Source organism: Gymnogyps californianus, chromosome 6, assembly GCF_018139145.2.
Source record: "Gymnogyps californianus isolate 813 chromosome 6, ASM1813914v2, whole genome shotgun sequence".
NCBI classification, from domain to species: Eukaryota; Metazoa; Chordata; class Aves; order Accipitriformes; family Cathartidae; genus Gymnogyps; species Gymnogyps californianus.
Window position 1 is genome coordinate 35205161 of NC_059476.1, and position 16819 is coordinate 35221979.

At 43.5% G+C, this 16819-nt stretch overlaps 1 protein-coding gene and 1 long non-coding RNA gene across 4 annotated transcripts in view; both read left to right on the plus strand.

Annotated features, from left to right (window-relative positions):
• Positions 1-228: 228 nt before the first annotated feature.
• Positions 229-13879, plus strand: LOC127017993 (uncharacterized). Of its 3 annotated transcripts, none has more exons than XR_007766672.1 (3): positions 229-290; positions 11978-12092; positions 12547-13879. It is a non-coding gene; the product is annotated as an uncharacterized LOC127017993 (long non-coding RNA). The 3 variants fall into 3 exon arrangements; XR_007766671.1 differs by having other exon boundaries at positions 11978-12078; XR_007766670.1 differs by having other exon boundaries at positions 11978-12078; positions 12557-13879.
• A 453-nt stretch (positions 13880-14332) lies between these two features.
• Positions 14333-16819, plus strand: part of REEP3 (receptor accessory protein 3) — a 38473-nt gene continuing 35986 nt past the window's right edge. The window contains exon 1 of the mRNA XM_050898999.1: positions 14333-14360. Within this exon, the coding sequence (XP_050754956.1) occupies positions 14341-14360 (20 nt within the window). The 5' untranslated portion in view covers positions 14333-14340. The remainder of the gene's footprint in view (positions 14361-16819) is intronic.

The window sequence follows — 16819 nt, forward strand, 5'->3', positions numbered from 1 at the left end:
AAAAGGCTTGCCTTTCACCGGGCTGCTCCCAGCAACGATGTTCCTTTCTCCTGTCAATCGTTCACACATAAAACCTGAAACCAATCATCCTTAAAAATGAATTAATCACCTTCCCAGGAACCTTCACTTCCAGTAGTACTTCCTCCCACTCACACCTAAGCTGTATAAAAGCCAGTAAGTGCACTGCTACTCCTGGCAGAGTATTAAGTAGTAATGTAGCTTGGTGTATAGAAATGCCTGCTTCTCTCACATACCTTTCTGGAGCACCAACTTTGTGGGTTATCCAGTGTGTGAGTATTTTTATTTGTTTTTAACTAACACTAGATGTTTGGCTATTGCTATCTCTGTGGTTTTGCAATTAGTAGCTTTCTAAGATTAGCAGATGAACAACAGTTAAAAAAAAAAATCCCTGAAAACACAAACAATCCTCTGAAGGCAGTTATTACTTCTATGGCAGACTTTTTTCTCACTTTTAAGATGTGCTAAAGTCTCCCAGAATCTTGTGGAAGAATTTCTTTCTGTGTTGGATGAAAGGCATTCAAGTAGATCACTTTATGAGTAGATACCTTTACTAATGAAAAGAGCAGGATATGTTTAGCACTGAAATAAATGTATAGATCTTCTTTGAATTAGCTGGGAGCTGGATCAGGACTCTTATCCTCACTGGAGATTGCTGGTATATTGTGTAGTAAAGATAGAAAAGGGAAAATGAGCAACTATAGCTGGCTGGAACCTGCTATTCCAAGTGCTTCAATCCACTGTGTGAGGTGCCATGAGCACCTTTAATAATTCTGACTTAAGAGGCAGAAGTCTTATAGTCTGATTAGTACTCTGTACATAACTTTCTCAATGTTTATCTCAAAGCTTCTTATACATCTTTTAAAAAATCACTATTAAGAGCTCTATTGGTGCTGTCATCCACGTAACTTCCTGCTACTGGATCTCCAGTTTCTGTATGAATTGTGTTGAGGTTGTGACCTCTTCAGAAGCAGGGGCTCTTGCTGACAGCACCTTTAGACTGAAATAACTTGGATGTTGGTATTACTTACACTGATGTAACTAAAACAGGTGATGGTTATGGTAAGGAAATGGTTTAGCATGCTGCTACATGATACACACAATAAAAAGCTAATGGGATGCTTTGGGGTCTAGAAAAGCTCTAAAGCTGAGGTGAGAAATAGCTAAGTTTAGCTATCATTAAACTACGCACTAGGTAGGGAAAGTGACTTTACAATGTTATGTATGGCTACTTCCTTGTCTGGAAAAAACCAGAAAGGTAGCTAGGTCTTTCTGAAACTGAGATAGAAAGAAAAGCTTACAGACAATCACTTAAAAAAAAGTTCTTTTAGCTAACTTTTCTTTCTGTAAGGTTCTGTAATTTTCTTTCTCCTCAATTTCTTCTGTCTGATGCTCACTCTCTTACTACTCTGCTATCCAAATTCCTTTGCATTTTCTTAATAGAACTGTAGTATTTTCCCTATATGTATATATCATTAAGCACAATTGTTTGATACCAGTTCAGTCTAGACCGGTAACTATCAAATGTGGTAACTACCAAACTTTTCTGATTGTTTCTTTTGTGTGATGCTAGTTCTTCTTTCCTCCTGCCAGCAAACTGGCTCCAAACTGGATTAAAACCAAGGCACAGAAGGTGTACACAAGAAGGTTTCTTGTATTCCAGCTGCCTGTCTTGTTGAGTTTCTGTGTCAGTATCCTGGTTTTGGCTGGGATAGAGTTAATTTTCTTCCTAGTAGCTGGTATAGTGCTGTGTTTTGGATTTAGTAGGAAAACAGTGTTGATAACACACTGATGGTTGTAGTTGTAGCTAAGTAGTGTTTATAGTAAGTCAAGGATTTTTCAGCTTCTCATGCCCAGCCAGCAAGAAGGCTGGAGGGGCACAAGAAGCTGGGAGGGGACACAGCCAGGACAGCTGACCCAAACTGGACAAAGGGATATTCCATACCACATGACATCATGCCCAGTATATAAACTGGGGGGAGTTGTCTGGAAGGGGTGGATTGCTGCTCGGGAACTAACTGGGCATTGGTCAGTGAGTGGGGAGCAATTGCATTGTGCATCACTTGTTTTGTATATTCTAATTCCTTTAGTGTTATTATTGTCATATTATTATCATTATTTTTTCCTTCCTTTCTGTCCTATTAAACTGTCTCTATCTCAACCCATGAGGGTTTTTTCCCGATTCTCCCCCTGTCCCACTGGGCGGGGGGAGCGATCAAGCGGCTGCGTGGTTCTTAGTTGCTGGCTGGGGTTAAACCATGACAATCAGGAAAGGCTAACAAATTAGTATTAATTGTGTCCTGCAATTAAGTAATAGCTATTATTTAACAATATTTACCTCTTTGTAAGGATTGTCTTAATATTTCATAGTGTTGTATGGCACAGGATGTAAACAAATGTTACTGATTCTGTGCTGATCAAGCAACAGGACTTTCTTATTTTTCCTGGCACTGTTATCCCAATTAAAACTACCACAAATTTTCTACTGAGCCAGTAACTTCTTCAATTAATTTGCTGTTCTCATTAGGAGTGTTCCAGGGTCTGTCTGTCACACTTGTTCAGGCTATACTCAAAACTGGTCCTGGAAAGGGAATTGATTTAAGTCTGCCCTTACTGCAGGAACTGTGATGAAACATTACATCTTATAATGACAATCTGAAAAGGCGCAGGCCTACGTAAGCAGAGAGATGAGAAGGGCCTTGCTCATTTTCTTAGACTTAAGAGCAGAAGATTATGTTTGGTTGTTGCTGTGTCATTTAATTGAATGAAGAGATTGTCTCAGAGTCACGGACTAGTTGAGGTTGGAAGGGACCCCTGGAGATTGTCTAGTGTGACCTCCTTGCTCAGAGCAGGGCCACCTACAGCAGGCTGCTCATGGCCGTGGCCAGTCAAGTTTTGAATATCTCCAAGGCTGGAGACTTCACAGTCTCTCTGGGCAACCTGTTCCAGTGTTCAACACCACAGTGGAAATAGTCTTTTCTTAAGTTTAAATGGGATTTCCTGTATTTCAGTTTGTGTTTGTTTGCCTCTTGTCCTTTCACTGGGCACCACTGAGAAGAGGCTGGCTCCTTCTTTACTCCATCTTCAAAAAAGATTCCAGCAACCCCTCTTATTTGTATTAATAACCCCCTGATTATTACCAAGTCTATATTATACATTTATTATTGATTTTGCGGTGGCAAAGGCATCCAATTCTCTGCCCAGATCCACCTCCGAGCTATCTTCCTTGGGTTCCTGTCCCAGCAGTGCTACCTGCTCACTATGTCTGCATCCTCGCTGCTGCTCAGGTTGTGTCTTGCACTCCTGTAGTGCTCGTGACCCTAGACTGGAAAAGGTAGAAGCAGAAACTGGCTCTCCTCACCTGGTTTGCTGAAATTCAGCCAGCAGATAGCTCTTTTGTCTTCAGCAAATCAGCTCTGTGGATGCAATCACAGACCAGCTGCTCTAGTGTACAAACCAGGGAGGTACCTCTCTCCCTGAGGTAAGTCCTAGCTACAGGTAAAGGTCTAAAACTTAGAAAGGTGCATACTGTGTAGCTGAAGCATCACTGACAGTAAACATGATTGAATTAGAAAAAACATTCTTGGAAAGAAGGATTAGTGGAGAAAGAAGTGCTCAGTCCTCAGTAGTTGTAGGTATCTGCATTGCTGCTGTTCCCAGTGTAACTGATGCTCAATCACACTTCTTTGTATCATTATTTTCCTGTTGCATAGGACTTCTGGACCTGAAATTTCTATTAATTCTAAGAAATTAGTCTCTTCAAATTTTTATCTATACAGGGACTTATCTGGTTCTGTCCTGTACTATTTTGTAGGATGATATGTAGGAATCCTAAGTAGGATGTGCAGATTTGTAATATTCAAAAATGCTCTTAACACCTGCTGAAGAAATTTTAGTAAGGTGTGTGCAGGTGGCTGCATGCAGGACACAGACCTGAACACAGACTGCACAGATCTGCAGGAGACCTACCTCCTTTCAGTGAATGGTCTGAAGGTGGGCTTGCTCTCACTATCAAGTCCTAAATCCAAGAACCTACTGGGTGCCAGACGGAATACTGTGCTACTCTTTCTATGTTTAGATACTGATCATGCTTTAAGAGTAATAGGCCAAACTACTTGCTAGCTCTAATATTAGAAGTAGCTGAAAGGAGGCAAAAGGAAGAATAGTGATTGAAGATAAATCTTCGTATCTTGGTCCTCTATTTTTCCCCTCCCCTTTATCTCTTCCCTTTTAATCAAAATACCAGAGCAAAGTTTTCTGGAAACAGTATTACTGAGTTGCAGCAGTGACTATATGGAAATAGTCATTATTTGACCACATCTAAAGAAAGATGACCCCAAACTATAAAACAACGAGTTGCAATTGTAAGCGCAATGAGAGAATACAGCGTGCAGAAACTTCCCTAGCACAAGCTGGTCTGTATCTAAAAGCGCTACGTGTAACCTGGACTTCAGAAAAGGCCAGCAAGTAATTTCTGCTGGCTTTGTAATCCCAGTGATGTTATTTACCTGAAGCAGACTTTAGATGACTGCACAGAGCTTTATTTGAGATGATTCAGAAAAGTCAAGGTCCAAGGCGGGTGGTGAGCCAGCCTGTGTGGCTGCACTGGTGTCCTGGACTGGAGAGTGATGTTCCCTTTACAGGAAGAGGCCTCAAATGGCCCTTATAAATGGCTCTTATTAAACCCGTAATTTGGGACTCTCATATGCCCAAATGTAATGCAAATCCACTGTCTTTCTCATTTGAAACTACTGACAACAGAAGGACAAAATGGAAGTTCCAGGAAATGGTTATAATAAGCACCACCTCAGAGCCTCATGCTGACTCCAATTTTCTTATGTCTTAGTCTGCTTTGAACTCTCTAAGTTATGTCCCAGCAATTTAACACTTGTGTTTCCTGTTGCTTAAGTGATCCTTTTTTGTATAAAAAAGGATCTGAAAGCACATGTTTGGTGGTAACTGCTAATCCAATTGAAGACTGAAGTCATTGATGCAAGAGATTTTAGTGGTGACTACAGTTGTGATGCAACTCATCTGCAGGGAAATAAAGTAAGGGAAGATATTAATGTCTTCCTTCCAGTGTTTGCATTAGCTACAAGACTTGTTCTATGCCAAGGGTGATGGAACTTGGACACTTGATTTTTATCTGAGAACCCAGTGGGTCAACCATGTAAACTTTACAGCCACTCAAAACCATAAAGGTGACTTCATGTTTTTTAATTCAGCTGATGAACACACTTAATTGTTGAGCATCCATCATTTGTGGAGTTAGTGGTCCTAAGTACTTCAGAGATCAGCTGCTGATGTTCCGGAGTTTTGGGTTGTACTTTGGTCATCCATCATCCCCCCCGCCCCGTGTGTTACTTCTGGTTTCATGTATCTTGGTGGATTGTTTTCCAAAACGAGGGAGAGGGGATGAAAAAAGAGCATGTGGAAGAACTGTGTCCATACAGGAATACGGTGGGAAAGGAAGCTGTAACAAACCAGCTCCTGATTCCCATCTTTGACTTGTTGGACGGTGCCTTTCAGTGTCAATTTTTGATGGCTAACAGTTCTTTCTAGCAACTTCTGGGAGACAAGGGGTATGCAAAAAAGGGTAAACCTCTGTGGGAAGAAGTTTTGATTTGTCTAGACAGAGCTTCCTTAACATAATGTAGATAATTGTTCCCTAGCCTCCTGCAGACTACCAGCTCGGAGCAGCTACAGCAGCAGTGTATTTGCCTGTTAAACCAGAAGTTCTGCCTATTGTTTTTCCTGCCTTCATCACTTTCCACTGCTATAGTCCAGCTATGCTATACCAGGACATTAAACATTCAGCATCCAGAATGTCTAGACAGGCTGAAAGACTGTCTCTGCTCTGTTTTTCAGCGTCAACTTTCCTAAGAACTAAAAGGCTATTTGGAAAGAGAAGGTGGCAGAGTTCCTAGTACAAGACACATCTTCAGGCTGCCTTCTGAAGCAACTACAGAGTAACACACTCTGGTAGGGATTTCTAGCAGTGCACAAAATTCCTGTGCAAGCCTCCCCCTGCTCTCCAGAGAGGCTTCAAGCCTTTGACAGTTATTGCTAATGTCTTAAACAGCTTGCACTTGTATTCTAAGGATATAAGACTACATAGAAATGTACCCTGTTAACTGGTAATGTCCTGTTTATATAACAGAGGAAAGGACTAAAGGGTGACTTCCTTGCCACAGAAGATGGGAAAGATCTTTTTGAGGCAGAAACAAATGGTTTCCATTTAAAGTATGGGACCTGTGGACCAACAGAGATATTTTGCTGTGCGTATCTGCTAGTTTTAGGAATGCTAAACAAGCAAGCAAACAAAAAAGCAAAACTTTTTTCCATATAACCTTTGTCATTTTTTTTCAGTGCTGACCTTAGTCACTCTCCGTATAGGAAGAAGCAAGTACTTGTTTCCTGCAGGGTGGAAATGAACATTACCTCTAGAAGCTTTGTAAACTGAAAGTTAGATACAACATAAGGGCTGATGATCCTGTTGCTGTTAATCTACCTGCACACTCTGTATGATTGTGCTATATAGCATAGAAACCTTAAGCTTTGATTTCAGACCCCAGGACAAGCCTGGGAGGCTTTGTCAGAGGTGGGGAGGAAAGGAGGGCGGTCAGCCTGCACAGCATCAGCTGCTGAGTCCTTGTGCTGCTTGCAGGAGTGAGGGCACAAGGGTGCTCCTACCCAGCCATGCCTTTGGGGTCCATCCCAGCTCCCCCTTCTCTGGGTGGCTGAAGATTCATTCCTGGGGATCCTTGTGCTAACCCTCAAACTTCCAGTGAGTGGGAACAGCATCCTTGTGTAAGTGCTTAATAATCTGGGCTCTTTAAAGCAAAGTAAATTTTGCTGTATTAAAGAAAGGTGAGCCCTCCAAGAACAGAGAATATCAACAAAGCCTTCAGACCGGTAGCCAGGATATTGAGAAGCAGCAGGTAAGAAAGATGCCTGGATCAAAGAGAACAAACAACTGACTGTAAGCACCCAATATGATGGAGTGGCTAAAAGGATAACATTTTGTTACCTCTGTTAATAAGAATAAAAGGTAGGTGGCAGCTTTATTATCTTATGCCATTCAAAGTCATATAGGATTAACAGAAATCCAGTTACAGTGTTCAGTATATGAAAGTGCTGGAAAAATTTGGGGTTAGGGCTAGAAATCTACCCTAAAGCATTTAGGGACTAGGGGAAAAAAAGCTATTTTAAAGAAGCTTGCAGTTTAATTTTTTAAGAGATTGAAAGGTGACTTAAGCACGCATAAATCCTTGTGGAGGGATAATGAGTGCGAAAGAGGTCTTTAACCTATCACTTAAAGTATAGCAAGAACCGATGACTGGAAACTAAAGGCAAAGTCAAAGTTTAAAAACATATGCCTAGTTTCCTATAGGGAAAAACAATTTACTGATGAAAATTTAAAAAATTAAAAATCAATGTTCTGATGCCTTCAAATCAATATCCTTTGTCAGCAGCACCTCTTCTAGAAAACAAAGGTTATCTGACACAACACATGAATGAATGATTTCTGTGTCTTGGGCTTAAGTCAGATGAAATGATTTGATACTCCCTTCCAGTTTTAAAATCTATAAAAAGAGACTTCTTCCCCAATTCAGGGGAGAATGCAGAGACGACAATTCTTGGGAGAAAAGGACCCCAAGCAATGAAGAGACAAAGCATTGCTCCAAGAAAAAAAAAATCAGGATATTGTATAATAAAACAGCTTCCTTAAATGCATTTGTTGGTCAGTGGTTTTGACTAGACCTGTCTTAGGATGAACAAGGCATAGTGAAGTCAGCCAGCTGAAGACAAATTTTTGGTTGTACTTAGGAATTGCTATCCTGGCTGATAGCAGTGGTCCGCCTGAGTAGCTCTTGTGCTGTGCTGCCCTGGAGGGGTGGGAGAGGGAGAGAAGAAAGGGAAACCTGATAGCCCAGTGTTCTTTGCTGGCAGCCTTTTGACTTGCTGGATAATGCATGATGTAGTCCTTCAGCTCTTGGTACTGATTAGGCTCCTCTGGACTGGGTTTGGGCTCTGCATTTCAACAGGGAGTTGGATGTAGTAAAGGGAATCTAAAGGTCTAGAAAATGTGCCATAAGGAATTGAGGTTGCTTCTTCAAGGGAAGATGTAATAGCTTAAGTACTGCTTTCAGCTTTTAAAGTTGCTGCAAAAGGAAATTAACACTTTTCATTCCACACTTGGGGGAGACAGGATAAAAACTCCTGAATACCACTTGACTCAGCTTAACTTTGATACAAGGAAAAGCTTCCCAGTAGGATAGTGAAGGACTAGTAAAAATAGCTAAGAAAAGGTGTGTAATCTCTGTTGAAAGGCTTCAGGAACAGGTAGGACAAGACATCTGTCCAAATGACATGGGGTGATCCTGGTTTTGTTGTGCAGCAGATAAATTTGGGGTCCTTTCTGGTTCTAAGATTTTTTTTTTCCTGCCTGTTTTGGGCTGATGGCCATGGGCTGGTGCGCTGTTTAGCTGGAGGCTATGACTTTCTGCAAATGGATACGGTGCTGAACAAGGTTCTAAGTGTTGCCAAAGAATGTATGTCTCCTCTTCATTTTAAGTAAAATCTATCAGCCAGTTCAAAAGGCAAACATTGTTTCCTGATAAAATGCAGCTGGTGTGCATATGAGCTTAGTCAGCAGACTATAAAATAGCATAAGCTTTCCATAGTGATCGGAAACATCAAAAGCAGAAAGTGTTTTTAAAGAAGAAATCTCCAACAGATTGCTATAATTATTAAATGTGATGCATCACAAATAGTGATGGAATATAGCTGAGATGATATTACCCAGACAGGAAGAAATAATACGGCTTTGGTCTGTGTCTCTGTATACAGATTTCAAAACTCAGAGAGGGTGGATCATCAGATACCAGAGTATGTGTAGCCCATCATTTAAAATGGGTTTGCTCTCATGAGAGGCATATATTTACTGTAACATTCAGCTGCAGCTTTTGAAGAAGTTAACAGCTTTAATGCCGCTCTACTTGGGAACAGGGGAAAAATAAACTATACAAATCTGTCCAGTGGACTGCCCTACTGAGATGCACTGGTGTATAACCCTGGTGTGTGGTCACACTTATCTACAGAGTAATGTTTGCAGGTCCATGTGCAATACATGTCAAAAACCTTTCTGTCTATAGCTTATCAGTACAGAAGTAGGGGAGCGAGAAGTATGGCACTGCTGCTTTGTGAGAGTCTCTCGGGTACTCTTGATGATCTGGAAATCTGCTCCTCTGTTGCCTCTGCTTGTCCTTGTGGGGCTGTATCTCATATGCTTTCAACTCCAAATGGAAGCAATAAGGTAGGATGGACATACGACTGCTGCCAGGAGAACAAGTCTCAGATGGAGCTGTTCTGAACTTTCCCCTTCCTCTTTAGATCACATTTCCCTTAAGAAAAAAATCCTAAGGGGTGCTGTTACATTTCTGCTAAGAAACAAGGAACTGAAGGCATTTAACCCATTGCAACCAGTCTTTAAAAATTGATACAACCAATCAACAGTTGTGTGATAAGCCTTTTCACAGCATGGTGAATTTTCTTAAAAAGTAAGCAAAGTACCCCTGTAATATTTGTGCTTTTAATCAGATTAATTGGATTCTGTCTGAATTGCCTGGTTCTATTCTATTATGCTGCAGTCAAAACAGGCTAGTGCAGGAGTGATGAAAGTGCTTTGGCTTTATATTGACAGGGCTGTTCTGGATTTCTTTCAATGCTCTGTCTTGGCCTTATCTGCTTTCCCTGACCTATAACTCACTGAATTAACAGTGCTAGACCTTGTTCTTTTGTAGTCTTGGGGGGGGAATCTCTGGGCCTGTTCTTGCATTTGCTAACTTCTCTGCTTGCAAAGATTTCCCTCTACTATGCAGTTCAGTCATCCTACAACCCCAGCTAGATACCTTTAACTCCAAATTCTGTATTGCTTAAAATTCAGTACTGACTGAAATTGTTAGGGCCCCAAAAGTCAGGAAACTGACTTCAAGAAACCCTCCCAAACCATGAGTTTAACATCATGTTCCTGTTGCTGTTTGAGTTTTCAGGCTTCACATTAGCAGGTATATCTACTAACATGAGGGGAAGAAATTATTCAAAACCTAAGGATTTTACCTATTGATATAGAAGCAAGAGCTTTAAAAGGAATGTCAGACTGTGTGTAATAAAACTGTGAGAACAACAGTGGTTAAACCTACCAGATTAAAAAAATGCAGAAATACCCATTTTAAACTTTTTGCTTTTCCTTTTTTCATTAATTTGGATGCTTCAGATTCCTAATGTGGAATGTTAATAAACTTCACACAAACGTATTTCTGAAAAAATAAACTTACAGCCTCTTGCTATACTGTCTGTCTCTGTATTGGAAAAAAAAAAATCACTGAAGACACAGCTGTGTTAGACACCAACTGTCTTTGCCGTGTTCCCCAGCGAGATGCTGCCCTGGGAGGCTGCAACACACATGTGAGCAAGAAGGGGCATGTCCAGAATTGTGCGCAAAAGCTTCAGCTGCTTTGATTTCATAAAATGTCCACAGTATTGCCCAACGATCACTCTTAGCTGAAATCCCATTAAGGCAGTAGGACTACTGGGCTGTTTATCTAGTGATCAGAGCCTACCTTTGCTGTCACTTTATGCACAGGAAAGATACATGAGTTAAATATTTGAAGGTAGCATAAACCATGAATTTCAACCATATTCATTAATAATCAGTTATGGGCATCACACCAGCTTAGAGTATTCTAAGAAATAGTCATCTTCACCCATTCTGTATTCTGTTGTTTCAACAAATAAACTGGTATCATCTGTTCCATATTCTGGCTCCAAAATTACAAACATCTCTGGTATGATTCAGTAACTGAAAGAATTCTGTAATTTTTTTCAAATTGTTCTGTATTTGAGACTCATTTAGAATATATTCATATAAAACAGCAAAGTTAAGAAAAACCCAGCACCACGATTAACATGCATGCATTTTGGGGAGCTGCATGGAAGCGGTGCTGTCTTTGGGGAGCTCATCCTCCTAGTGCAGGGGACCAAATCCCACAGTCAACATCAAAAGCTCTGTCAGAAACTAGCTAGCATCTTCCTAAATGTTGCTCAGTTGCTGTTTTCACAGCTGCAAAGTAGGAAAAATGTTTGTTTACCTGTAAAGGAGGTGAAAGTTAAACATTAATGTTTGTATACATACATTGTATTATAACAAAGAAGTTCAAAGAAAATTGAGGGCAGGTGACCTTTACAAGTGATTACACTGTTAAAACTATTTAAAGCAACTTTTAACTATATTAAGTGGCTTTTGTGGTGGGCTTAAAAATATCCTATAATGAGATATCTGTAAGTCTCTTCCTTACATAAAAATAGACAGACATATGAGTAAGACACCCCAGGTTTGAATAAGTACATGGCATGGATTTAATTGCCATGCTGCTCCCTGTGTTTCTGCCGTGCAGGAGCGTGGATTATCATTATGTGTGAACTGGAATACAGGGAAGTCCATGTGGCATCCTTGTGCCTGTCTGCTGGGGGCCCAGCAAATGCCACCCGGCTTCTTGCACTGAATTAAGTCTCAAAATATTCTGTGAAATAAAGTGTAATCTTCTTAGCAAGATAAATTACCCTTAGGAGCCATCTGCCTTTACCTCTTAAAAAATGCCTCTTTAAATGTAAATTTAACTTTCTGCCAGAGACAGTATTGCCATGGCAACAAACGCAAGAAAAATAAATGTCTTTATACAAAATAAAGAGTGGTTTTTCTCTTAAACATACTCCATATGAAATAAAATATGCAGCTATGGAATTAATGTATACGCTATCTCGGACACTAAAAAAGAGTATCAATCTTTTCCTGGAATGGTTCTCTGAGATAGTATCAAACACACAATTGCTTGCAGTAAAGAAATCTATTGCATACTTATTTAATATGCTCTAAACTAGAGCTCTTATCTTGCAGTTTGCTCTAGATGGACTGGAATGCTACAAACTTCAGCGGAGTGTTATGCAGGCAGCAGGATCCACCTCTGCACAGGAGTTTACAGAACTGGAGTCTAAAACGTAATCTCTCCCAAGTAATTTATACTTTGAATGCTTTGCTGTGCAAGTTTGCTTTGTACAGTCTACCACTGGAGAGGTTTGTTATTCAAGAGGCATATAAGTAGTGGTTCAGATTTCTCCTTTCATTGAACGCAATGAAGAATGCATTCAGGTTAGGCCTGTTTCAAAAATAAGATTGATGAGTGGTGCACTTTAAATTGCCCACAAACAAATTCCTCTCTACCTCTTTCTGCATCGGTTGCCCCCTACAAAGGTCAAGGTAAGGAGATACCGAAAATGGCCAATATCATTATTTTCCAGATGCGAATACCTGCATGGTAAAAATAAAGGTTATTTTTGTATTATTGTATACTTTCCCATTTCAAGCTTCAAATTTCACAGTATACAACTATAGTGACAGTTTTCAAACACTTGTCACTGTTGAAATGTTCCATGTTTGTTTATTTACTCTCTTCTTTCTTTCCCGAGTTACTTTTAGCCTTTTGATGGCATGTGTTGTGTTTGAAGCCTGCAGAGGACTGAAGATGCCTGTGGCTGGGTTTTACTGGTTCGAGGAGGTGAGGAATTCTGGCACTTGCCTGTGGAACAGAAACCATCCTGCAGTCACCTCGCACCTTTCATCTGAATAAGACACTGTATGGCAGGCAGGAAAACTATGTATTATCCTCACTTAAAGACGTGTTGAAGAAATAATTTCTGCTACAAATTGTGATGCTGACCTTGGCATGTCATTCACCATGAGAGTCAGCAGGAACGGTGCTGAAAACAGTAACCTCCTCTTTCTCTACCTTAACTGCTGAGTGGCACATTCAGTAGCATCAGCATCTATCGCTTCGGGTATCACTGTTACATTTGTTGGTATCAGAAGAGTAAAGTTGAATGTTTCCAGGAATGGCATGGGCAGAACTTTCTACAACCTCCCTTTCTGAGAAAAGATGAAGCAGTCTGTTTCAGCAAAATATTGTCCTTTTACATGTACAAACAGTTCTGTGTGAAATGTAAAGCTGGTATGCAGAGATGGTTTGCAATGGATTAGCTAAGGTATCAGGGAGTACTCAGCTTCTGTATGTCTCGACCTGCTAGACTATGAGCTTGTCAAGGGTATCCGGACCGGGTCATGCTGTGGACCGTCTTGCCCAGTGTCCTGCCTTGGGCAGTGGCTGATAACAAGGTGTCTAGGGAAGGAACAAAGGTAACAGGGCACACAGGCACTAATCCTTCCCACACGTATCCTCCCACCCTCCCGGTCACCTGAAGTTTTGGATCAACTGCACGTAGCAGTCTGCGTGGCCCACGTAAGGATGTGTCCTTAGACAGCCTTTGGGACTGAGCGCTTGTAAACAAGTACGGAGGAGAAGCACCTTCCTGCTGCGGTTCAGACGGGTGCTGGAGCCCTGGGGAGCCAGCTGGCTCCACAGCTCTGCTCTGAAGGGAGGGCTTCAGCCCGCGTGAGCACGGTAACGTACTGCGTCCTTATCTAACCCCCCCAGCACACACAAGTGACTTGGCATGCTCTGTCTCACAGCGAGTGAGCAACCTCTGGGTCAGCAAGGCCAACGTTAGGTGACATGAACGTGTAAAATGAATGTTTTGATAGGTCCTACAGCAAATAGAATGTAAGCACATAGGAAACACAAGGCAAAGGCAAGGGGCGAGTATCCCAACTCACCCTTCTTGCTAGAGTTGGTCACTGTGCTTCGAAGGGAAGAGATGAGAAGGGGAGTAAGGGTGCCTTACTGCATTCTTAATTAATTACATCTGTTCCTATCTCCTTCGTGCCCCGGCCCGACGGGTACCGTGCAAAGGCTGTCTTCATGTGTCACTCTGAAAACAGACGGCGCTGCTGCAGGGCGGTGGAGGACGAACCCCACCGCGCAGGCAGGGGCAGCCAGCGGCAGCGCTGGGCTGGGGCAAGAGGCGGTAGCTGCGGGCAGGAGGCGCGGCCCCCTCCTTAACAGCGGGGCGCTGCCTGCAGCCCGTCCCGGCGTGCGCTGTCCCCGGGCCTGCCCGGCACCGGAGCGGGCCCTGAGAGAGCCCGGCCGTGCCGCCGGGGTAAATAAACCGCCTCTGCTTCCCTCACACGCCGCCGGGCAGGGGCGCGCCCCACTCACCCCCCTCCCCGTGCCTCCCGCCGCGCCCGCGCGGCTGCTAGAGCGCATGCGCGCAGCCGCCGAGCCAATGGGGCGGGCGGAGGCGGGGCCGCGGCCATTCGGGTCCGGCTGGCTGAGGGGACGCGCCGCCGCCGCCGCGATGGTCTCCTGGATGATTTCGCGGGCCGTCGTGTGAGTGCTGGGCTGTGGGGAGCGGGCAGCGCCGGCCCTCGGCGGGGCGGGGAGCGGCTCGTCGCCCGGGGCGTGGGCAGTCCCGGGGCTTCCCCCGGCGGGGCTGGGCCGGGGGCGGCGGGAGGGAGGCGGCGCCCCTTTCTTCTCTTCCCCCCTGGCCCCCTCAGCTGGGTGCCCTGCGCGCCCGTTGGGCGGCCGTTGAGCTGTCGTTGGGTTGCGGGCGGCAAGGCGGTCGGCCTCGCCGCTACGGCACGGCACGGCCTCGCCGCTCCTGGCGCAGGTGGGGCGGGGGGCGGCTTCCTCCGGTGCGGCGGAGGCCGCGTCGTGCGGGGCCGGCTGGGCTGCCGGGGCGGTGAGGGGGGGCGGATGTCTCGGCCGAAGTGCCGCGGTACTGCATCAACCGACGGCTTAGACGTGCTGTGTTAAAACAAACCACTCTGCTTTTAGGAATTTAATTAGGTCAGAGCGCTTCCCCCGCGCCTTGAAAGGAGTGAGGTAGCGGGAGCTACGGTTCTGCCCAAGAGTGACACTTGTCTGGCAGCGGTTGAGCTGTCTGGTGCCTCAGAGGGTCGTTGTGCTCCCAGAGGCGCCCGCAAAACCAGCACCGGGCTCCTGGTGAGCACAGGTTGTCTCTCGTGGTCACACCGTGTGTCTCCCGCTGTAAGTGCATGTTTCCTAAGGCTGAAGAGCCAAGAAGCTCAGGCCACTGGTGCCTGTCACACATTAAATTGCGAGCGTTGCTTGTAAATTAATCCAAATTAACCTATCAAATCTGTTTGGTAACAGTTTTCCTTTTCAACTTGTGGCAGAGCTGAAGGGATTAGGAGAACGCTTGGGAGTGTGAAATGGGGGTCTGTGGTGAGTGTAGGTTATCAGCTGATGAAGAGATAGACTGGCAGTGTTATTGTGTACTGGTCTGTGTAAAGTTAAGTTTTTGGCAACCAAAGGGGCAAACTTTCTTAGGTGAAAAGTATAATCTAATGTGTTGTCCAAGTTCTATTTGAGAAAGAGTAAACTCCAGTGCAACCTCTGGCCTTTTTCGTAGGCATTGTACTGTTCCTTCATGAAACTGATGGGTTATTTTGCTTATTTGAATAATATTCCCTAAGAAATGTTGAGTAATATTTGAGCAACTGAGTCTTCCTCGTGCTCCTTGCTGAGTAGCTCTGTGACTGTGGGGACCCCGGTGCTTATTGGGTCACTTGAGCTGAGATTTGCTGTGTGTGACTTTTTGCCAGGCAAATGAAGTGAATCTGCTCACGAAGCAGTCCAACAAGCATCCGAATTAGTGCAAAGTGTGTAGCAGGAGTGTATGACCCAAAGCAGGGCGTAATAGGATTTCCCTGTTTTGTTGGTGACAAACATCCCCCTTAAGCTGTCTTGGTGTAGTTTCATCTGAAAACTTTATTTGTTGTCAGGAAGCCTTCTCATACTGCCACGTACATTTTCCTGCTGCGGTCTGGTCACCTAGATAAGTAGCAGTCCTTCTCCCTCTCCCTGCCCTCCCTGAGACTTGTCAGATAATTGAAACTTGCGAAGTAGAGCATCGTGTTCCAGGATTGGCAAAGGACGACATCGGTTTGGAAGAGAGAGGCTGTGGGAAGAATTACTGTTCGTGCCCTTTGTCAGCGTGATCTTCCCATGGGCAGTACACAGCACTAGAGGCAAGAGACATAAGCTTACTTTCTGTACATTAAATGTAGCTGCTGAACCTGTTTCTACTTCGTTACGTAAAAGCACAACCAGAAAATTTTTGTTTTAACAACAACTTGGGCTGCGTTGGTTGTAAGGGTAGTATCGGCAATGCTGAGCACCTCAGTTTCTAATGACCAGATTCTTGTGAGGTTAGTTGTGTTTTCCCTGAAATGAATTGCTAAGGGTTGTATTTGCATTTTGAGGATTAAGTCCTCTATAGGCCTAACCAATAGTACACGGAATGAAGAGAATAGCTACTGCTATCCACAGATTTATTGCAAGAGGCAATAAAGGACAATGTATTGTGCAGTTCTGTGTAGTCTGGTTTTCTGGTTGCTGCTGGTCACTCATTTGTGTGCCCTAATTATTTTTTGCTAAAAAGGGAGTCCTTAATATTATTTATAAATTCCCTCTGCTTTGTGTCCTTGTTTCCTAGCTGTGGGACTTAACTAGTTTGCCGGTGTTCAGCTTCCCAGGAAGGGGGAAGTGTTCAATGAGAACTTGGACAGCTTTGAGACTATTGTTTAACTTTGCTTAATAGAACAAAATTCACATGGAAAAGGAAGGTGGGAAGTAGCACAGAAGTAGATGTGGTGTGACATAAGAGGTCTTAATTTCAATGATCTTGAGACTGTCCTCCTTGTCCTCTTTTCTCAGTGTCCATTATGCTGTCTTCCTCTATTTGATCTGTTTTCCTTCCTGGTCTCTTTCCAGACCTACCTGTTCCAGTGGCTTCGTTTCTCTGACTTGTGTGTCATGAGTTC